This window comes from Manis javanica, chromosome 4, assembly GCF_040802235.1.
Source record: "Manis javanica isolate MJ-LG chromosome 4, MJ_LKY, whole genome shotgun sequence".
Classification (NCBI taxonomy): Eukaryota; Metazoa; Chordata; class Mammalia; order Pholidota; family Manidae; genus Manis; species Manis javanica.
The window spans coordinates 14,051,950-14,059,826 of NC_133159.1; the positions used below are offsets into that span (position 1 = coordinate 14,051,950).

General features: G+C 51.7%; 2 protein-coding genes across 6 annotated transcripts in view; one reads left to right on the top strand and one right to left on the bottom strand.

Annotated features, from left to right (window-relative positions):
* The window catches only part of EMC1 (ER membrane protein complex subunit 1), a 24,984-nt gene extending 23,027 nt beyond the window's left edge, over nucleotides 1-1,957 (bottom strand). For 2 of the 4 annotated variants that reach the window (XM_036999908.2, XM_036999907.2), the window contains exon 1: nucleotides 1,699-1,954. In XM_036999908.2, the coding sequence (XP_036855803.2) occupies nucleotides 1,699-1,862 (164 nt within the window). In that variant the 5' untranslated portion in view covers nucleotides 1,863-1,954. Of the gene's footprint in view, nucleotides 1-1,698 lie in introns of all 4 variants that reach the window. The other 2 variants (XM_036999909.2, XM_073233306.1) reach the window with 2 other exon arrangements.
* MRTO4 (MRT4 homolog, ribosome maturation factor) lies at nucleotides 1,866-7,412 on the top strand. Of its 2 annotated transcripts, XM_036999921.2 has the most exons (8): nucleotides 1,866-2,136; nucleotides 3,921-3,979; nucleotides 4,885-4,988; nucleotides 5,713-5,794; nucleotides 6,070-6,137; nucleotides 6,383-6,534; nucleotides 6,912-6,988; nucleotides 7,093-7,412. In XM_036999921.2, the coding sequence occupies exons 1-8, from the start codon at nucleotides 2,109-2,111 to the stop codon at nucleotides 7,240-7,242; spliced, it is 720 nt and encodes a 239-aa protein (XP_036855816.1). In that variant the 5' UTR covers nucleotides 1,866-2,108; the 3' UTR covers nucleotides 7,243-7,412. The 2 variants fall into 2 exon arrangements, with proteins under 2 accessions (XP_036855816.1, XP_073089412.1); XM_073233311.1 differs by lacking the exon at nucleotides 1,866-2,136 and having other exon boundaries at nucleotides 3,944-3,979; nucleotides 4,826-4,988.
* The last annotated feature ends 465 nt before the right edge of the window (nucleotides 7,413-7,877 follow it).

The following is a 7,877-nucleotide window of genomic DNA, read 5'->3' on the forward strand; positions in this document are numbered from 1 at the left end:
AGTAGATAGGAAGTGCTTGTACATTGTTGTTAATGAAGTAGTGCAATCTCTAACAAATTACACAGGACACTTACATTAATTTCTCTTGTAATATTGTTTGGTCTAATTTTTTAAAATAAAGAAGAAGCTAACCTGTTAGTAGAAAGTCAGAGTTCTTTGACATTTGACAGCTCCTACCTGTAATTTCACATACTTTATTCTCACTATATCTACAGAACACTCTATGTATACAGGCTAAATATTACTCCTCTCAGTACAGGTAAACAAACCGAACTCCACTGAGATCAACTAATTACTGTCAGAACTAGAATGCACAACTTAGGCCTTCTGATTCTAAATCCCATGCTCTCTTTTAAAATACCATCATCTCTTATCTGGGTTATAAAAGCAATGCCTTCTCATTGTAGAAAATGTGAAAAATGCATGAAAGCATAAAAAATAAAATAAAAAAATGCCTAAAATACCACCACCATAAACTTAACATGTAATATAAAACATGTTTTAAATATTTTTTTAATGTGTAAATGTAAAAATAAACCTTCCATTTATTTTCTAATTTGTAAGTTATATATAACTAGTATTCTGCTAAATTGTAATCACCACATACGCCGTATATGCATAACACATACACTACCTTGCAAGCAATTGCCCACATCATTAAAAATGTGCCTTGGGTTGCATTTGTCACACTGTCTTGTATCACACACTTCTGTACATGCCCCACTAGACTGAGCTCCTTCCCATCTCTGTATCCAACCACTGCAGCTGGAACAACTCTTGGCCCACAACAGGCACTCAACAAATATGTGAATCAATTTGCCCCACGTGGAATAGACTTCACAGAGTAGCTATCTGAGCTGGGATCTGTACATGGATAAACTGTTCTCTGAAGTAATGATAATGGGTAATATATACTGATGGCACTCAGTGAGCCAAGTATTGCTCTAATTTAAAGGAATTATCTCATTTATCCTCACAACTACTATTAAGAGAAAATGGACTATTAATAAGCCCATTTTACAGAGTAAGAAACCCTAGCACAGAGCAGTTAAGTCACTTTCCCAAGATCACACAACCCTTAAGTGGCAAAATTGATATCCCAAGAAAAGCAAGCCCACTCCAGGGCCTTAAGGAAAGAGGTAGGGGTAGGAGGTGAGTGAACGGGACCTCCTGGCTGATACGAGATTTGAGAGACCAAGTTCTGAGCCCAGGGCCGGGCTGGGCTAGAATCGAGATGAAAGAGGACTCAGTTCAGGACTTACTGAGACCCAAGCCCCTGATGACATGCCCAAAAGATAGCAGTTCGAAAAGGAATGCTAATTCAATAAAGGCTGTCGACCTCTGACAAGGGTAGAACAGAAACCTGACAGTAACAGGAATGGGGCCTGATAGGAGGAGGAAGAGTGACCTCTGACCAGAAGCCCAAGCATGCTTGAGTGTCAGGGCCGGCTTCATGGGCTTGCATGCCGTCACACAGGGACCGGCTTAGAAGCGCCCCCAACACCTGGTTTAAAGCTCTGTTATCGCCATCTTAAAACTTAACTTTTGAACAAGGTATCCCCCGTTTTCATTTTGCACTGGGCCCCGCAAGTTATGCAGCGGGTCCTGCTGCACGGTGCACCCCTCCCTTTAGCAAGCACAAGGCAGATACTCCAAAAATAGCCACATATATCCCGAACAGGCGCCACACGTACGTACCAATCAAACTTGCCCACTTGGTCTTCATAAACTGCAGCCGCAGGGAGACACAGGGCAGCCCAGAGCCAAAACCTAAGAGCCCCCGCCGCCATGACTGCAGCCTGGGCCCGCCCGCCGGCGGCCCGGCATACCCCGCGCTGCAGGCCCCGCCTCCGCGAAACCATAGAGGTGGAACCGCACGCGTAGACCTCGGTGCGGCAACCAGGCTTCGGAGGTCCCCGGACACTGGTAAAGTCGCTCTAGAGACGCCAGGGAGATTGCGGAAGGTGTCGCGGCGGGGAGAAAAGGGCCGCAGCACAGATTGGGTCAGGCACGCGCGAGGACAGCCCCCGAGGGCCGTCCCAGAGGTCCCCTCGCCGCCGGGGTCCTAATAGGCAGCACCTCCTTCCGCCGCACGTGGCTGCACCGCGATGCCCAAATCCAAGCGCGACAAGAAAGGTGGGCAAAGGGGACTTTGGAACCTGGCAGGGAGCTAGGGTGGGGGCTTCAGAGCCACGGAACGGGACGCCGGAACCTCCGTGAGAGGCTCCACGGGCTCTCTGCGAGCTGAGATGGGGGCTTCCGGACGGCAGGCGCACGGGTGAGGGCTGGAGCCTGGTCGGGTCAAGGGAGCGGAGACTTTTGTCAGGCCTCCAGTATACCTCCAAGGCCGACTGGGCCGGGAAACAGCTTCTCAGCACCCAAGCTAAGCCCGATCTCGCCTTGGCCACCTTTCCCGCCTTGGTCCACGTTTTCCACCTTAGCCATCTCCCTTAGCTGTCTGCGCTCCCGCTGCCCTTTTTCTTGAGCACAGTATATCTACGACTCTGCCTAGCGTGCTTAGATACTTCATATGTCAGGCTCTTCCGCAGCTGTCAATTTGTAAGACATCTCCTAAGAGACCATTCCTGACTACCTTTACTATGGTGGGGTCTCCCTCACCCCGGCTCTTTAGCACGTTCACTCAAGTATTTAGGGGCCCGGCACTCTGTAGTTGTTTGAGGGTTGAGCAATTACAAGGAAGGCCTAGAGCCCTCATCAAGCTTAGCATTTTATGCATGGGAAATATTTTCCTCCCAAATACTGAAAATCGACCAAGTCAAGTCAGGTACTGATGAGTCCATAGAGTAAAAGTGAGACAAAGAGGTTATGTTATTTTGTGTAACGTGACTAGAGAAAGTCTCTCTGATGAGATGACAAAGAGCAGAAACCTGAAGAAAGGAAGTGAGCAACCCATGGAGTTATCTGGGAGAATGGTGTTCCAGGAAGAGGAGACACAAAGTGCAAAGGGGCTGAAGTGGGAGCATCTTGAATGTTCTGGGACAAGAAGCTGGTGTGGCTAGAGCAGAGTGAGCCAAAAGTCGGGAAGGGTATTGAACAGAGTGGGCAGGACTTTATAAACCTTTTAAAAGATCACTCTGGTTGCCTTGTTGAGAATAATAGACTGGGGAAGGCAGAGGCGGGGGCAGGGTGCAAACAGTGGGACCAGCAGTAATCTAAGGATAATGCTGGCCTGGTCCATAGTGGTAGCAGTGGAAATGACGGGAAGTGGACAACTGTATTTTGTTTGCCATCCTGTGCTGCATTTGCCCCTGACTGGTGTGATTGTCTTTCTGTATATATACTTTGTAAAGAGGGACTGAGTGCCAGGCAGGATGACTAAGAGGTGTCACCTTCCTGGAGGCACCCAGGACTTTGCATTTGGTGCTCTGTTAAGCCTTCGTGGAATGAATGGATTCTGTAGTGGGAGGCCTGATGATATCTGGTGAATGCCAGACCCTTCTGGGTAAGGAGCAGATTAGGCCCCAGTTGTTGTTAGGGTAGAGGTGCTTGCCCTTCTCAAAGAGGCATTGCTGCATCCTTGGGTCCAAACTGCAAAACAAGGGGTAGCAGAGGAGATAGTGTCAGACTCATCACTCCACAGTATAGACCATCCATAGGTGGTTTCTCTGCACCATGGCCAAGAGCAGGAACAAGCCCCATTCCCATACTTTAGTGTGGGTTTTTAGGTTAGCCTGAGAGGCTCTAAGGAACAGCCAGTTTGTCTAAGTAACAGGAAATTTATCAAGGGATTTCCAGGCCCAGGAACATTAGAGAAAGGCACTGAGCACCCTGGGAATAGCCTTGCTGCCTTTTCTCAGACACGCTTGATCCAGCTGTGCTACCAGAGGGGAGAAGAAAATGAGTCTGCAGGGCATCTGGATGTGTCTGTTATCATCTCTTGTTTTTCTTCTTTGTATTAGTTTCCTTAACCAAAACTGCCAAGAAAGGCTTGGAACTGAAACAGAACCTGATAGAAGAGGTAAGAGCTGCTGCTTTCTATTTTTGTAGACTTTAGGTTTGGCTTATAAAGGTGGGTGTTTGTCAGGGAAACATTACTAAAAATAAATAAAGCAAGCTGCTGATCCAGCCCATCTTCCTCCGGTAGCAGCAGCAAGCACCTACCTCCACTGTAGTGGCTTCCAGCTCGATTGAACTACCCAGGCTCTGTACCCCGCTAAGTGTTCATGAGCATCATTCCACTCCACCCTCATGACATCCCGTGAGGTAGATACAAGGCGACCTTGTCACTGTTTTGCAGTTGTGTAACTGAAGTTTACAGAGGTTTGTTAGCCTGCCTAGTGTCGGAAAGCCAGGGGGTTACCAGATGTGGGCAAGCGCACCAACCACCCGTCTGCACTGCGTCGGGGCTGCAGGCTGGGTGAGAGCAGTCTCCTCCTGCACCAAGATTCCGTGTCCTTGAGACCCGTTTCATCACAGCCACGGCCAGCAACGTGGGCAGCGCAGGGCAGATGAACCACCTCCCCTCCTGAGTAAATAATGAGGCTTGTGTTTCCATTTGCTGGATGGCCTCCTTCACGTAGCTGAACGTGTCTGGGCTGCCAACAACGGGCACAGCAAAGAGAAGTAGTCTTTCCCACTGTTAGCCAGAGAGAAGTCAAGAACGTGGGAAAACCGTGGGATTTGGACCCATTGCTCAGTCTTCCCTGCTCTTTGAGGTCATACCTGCTTTGCTTCAGGGGAGCCCCTAGAGTTAGTGGTCCTGGCTTCAGTAATAGAAATAAGAGAGAACGAACCTGATCAGAAGTTTCTAGCTATAAACTGACACAATTGTAAGGGACCTAGAGCAGATTCTTTTCCATCTGAGGCCAGTGTTGCCGAACCTGTGCAGCCCCTTGACCTCCAGAGCCCTGAATTGTCCCACAGCTTCGGAAATGTGTGGACACATACAAGTACCTTTTCATCTTCTCCGTGGCCAACATGAGGAACAGCAAGCTGAAGGACATCCGGAATGCCTGGAAGCACAGTCGGTGAGGGGGCCGCGGGAAGAGGGCCCTTGTGAGTGGGGAAGGGGTCAGGACGCTCTCAGTGCACAGGGGCAGTTATTGACCCTTGGCTACCTGGCTCACCCAGATACCACCTAAATAAGGACAAGTGCTGAAGGCACTGTTTAACTGGTAAAGCCGGTCTTACACCGAGCTCCCTGGGGAGCAGTTGCTCAGGGAATGTTTGAGCAGTGATCCCTCCAGCAGGAGAGGCTCCATACATCTGGAGTCTGGTTCTCTCAGGAACACGCCATCAGTTTCAGATGTCAGCATGTGCTCCGGGATGGTCACAGTGACCCAAGAGCAGGCTCCACGAGCCTAGTGGCAAGCACCTGTCATTAGGCCGGATTTACGACAGTGTGAGTGGTGACTGCTCATCTCTTGCTGCGCCTGCTCTGGTTCAAACCATTAAATGCCTTTTCCATGCATCCAGATGGGGATGTAGTGGGATCGTATTCACAGCGGGCTGGTGGACAAAATATTGTGAATGTCAGAGTCTGTGGCAGGAAAATAATGAAAGGGCCTCTGGGCTGTGGACACAGAGCAGGCAGGGCTGCGTGGAAGAAGTGGGAGCCTCTGGCCGCCCCACCTGCTGCCAGAGGCCCTGGGCCTGGGCCAGGCCCCCAAGGACTGAGGCCTGGAGCTGGTTTACACTTAACTGAGGGGAGGGCTGGGCGAAGCACTTCACAGACCCCTCTCTTCTCTCTAGGATGTTCTTTGGCAAAAACAAAGTGATGATGGTGGCCTTGGGCCGAAGCCCAGCTGACGAGTACAAAGACAACCTGCATCAGGTGGGTCTCTGGGCCTCCCCAGGAGGGCCTGGGGTCAGGGCCTCTGCCTTCCTGCCGCTCTCACGTGACACGCATTGCGGCCATCCAGCCGCCCTGAGGAAAGCAGGGCCTGGCCTAAAGCTCTGCTCTCCCTTAACTCCCAGACCCGGACAGGCGTCCCCACCTCCCCCCGAGCTGTGACAACCAAAAACGCAGCCAGCTGCGGGGCTTGGCAGGGGTCTCCAGTTGAGAACCACCCCTCTAAGGCGACCGAGCTGACGCCACTTGTTTTGTAGGTCAGCAAGAAATTGAGGGGTGAAGTTGGTCTCCTTTTCACCAATCGCACTAAAGAGGAAGTCAATGAGTAAGTGTTCCCGTGGAGTGATGAGGACTCCGGGCGGAGTGACCCGGACACTTTGTACAGTGTGGGGGGAGCAAGTAAGACCTGGGCCCTGGGATCTGTTCTGAGTTTTCTTCTCTCCCGCCCAGTGCGCCCAGCAGAGCAGCAGCTGCAGTGGACAGGGAGGGGAGGAGAGGCCCAGGGAGCCTGACTTCGGGGCTGCTGGGCGGGCAGGGACTTGCCCTCCCACCACTTCTCTTTCCCTTAAGGTGGTTCGTGAAATACACAGAAATGGACTATGCCCGAGCTGGGAACAAAGCAACTTTGACCGTTAGCCTGGACCCAGGGCCCCTGGAGCAGTTCCCCCACTCCATGGAGCCACAGCTGAGGCAGCTGGGCCTGCCCACTGCTCTCAAGAGAGGTACAGGGAAGTCCCTGCAGCCGAAGGGTCATAGCTTAGTGGCCATAGGCTTCTGCAAGACACACTGCCCCCTTTCTGGCTGAGGTTCTGTCTATAGCCTCCACTTTACCATGTGAAAATGGGGCTCAGAGTACCTACCACACAGTTGAGTGAAAGAGGACAGTAACTTACAGCCGGCGTATAGCAGCTAAGGGACAAGGAAGCAGTCACCGCCCAAATCCCTCCCCACCCAGAACCCTTCAAGCAGCTGAACCCTGGGCCGCCAGCCTGTCCGAGGGTGTCCTGGAGCTCTTGGAGGCAGCAGCCTACTGGATTTCTCCAAGAGCTCCACCTAGGTCTGTGTGCCAGAAGTGACTGTTCGGGGTCCCCTTCTCTAGGTGTGGTGACCCTGCTGTCTGACTATGAGGTGTGCAAGGAAGGAGATGTGCTGACCCCAGAGCAGGCCCGCATCCTGGTGAGTCCTGCCCCTCCAGCAGCCTGTGGGCTCTGGCAGGAGGGACTGCAGACCCTCCTGACTACACTGCGCCTCCTGGCCTTCGTTTCCATGGTCTCTTGCAGAAGCTGTTTGGGTATGAGATGGCTGAATTCAAAGTGACCATCAAGTACATGTGGGATGCACAGTCTGGAAGGTTCCAACAGATGGGAGATGACTTGCCAGAGAGTGCGCCCGAGTCGTCAGAAGACTCAGAGGAAGAAGAAGATGACTGATGGGTACAGGGGAGGCCTCCCAGCCCATTCCAGGCCTAACCAGACACGTGGCACTGCACCGCACTCTTGGGGAGCAGCTCTTTATTGTGCTATGGATGAAGACAAGGGAGGGTGACGGACAGACTTTTTTTCTATAAAAAATAAAACTTTGTCAGCAGGGTGTCTCCCTAGAGACGGCCAAAGGAAATTTCCTTAGAAGGCCTTTGGGTTCGGGCTTTTTTGATTCCCGGAATTCCTTTCGCAGCTTCTAAGCAGCTTCCAGCACTGGCTTCCACGTGACCACCGTGGTGGCTCCCATTTGACCACCATGGCCGTGTGGCTCCAGGGCCATGGGAGCAGCCACGAGAGCCAGGGCCGCTCCTTTTCTCTGGCCCTCGGTGTCCCTTGCTTGAAGAAGGGATTTGCTGAGGAATCCGGGAATCCAGGCTGCCCCCTCTACCGCTGCGCAGGTACACACACGTGCTCGTTTGCGCTCCCTCTGAACTAAGGCCAAGAATCTTGGGGGTGGCCAGTAGACAGGAAGCTTTTGCCAAGCAAAGGTAAAGCCCCGCTGAAAGAGCAGATACTAAAAACGTTCCATAGCATCCCAGGGGGTTATTCTTGGTGGTGGTGACCCTGATAGTGGGTTTTTGCCC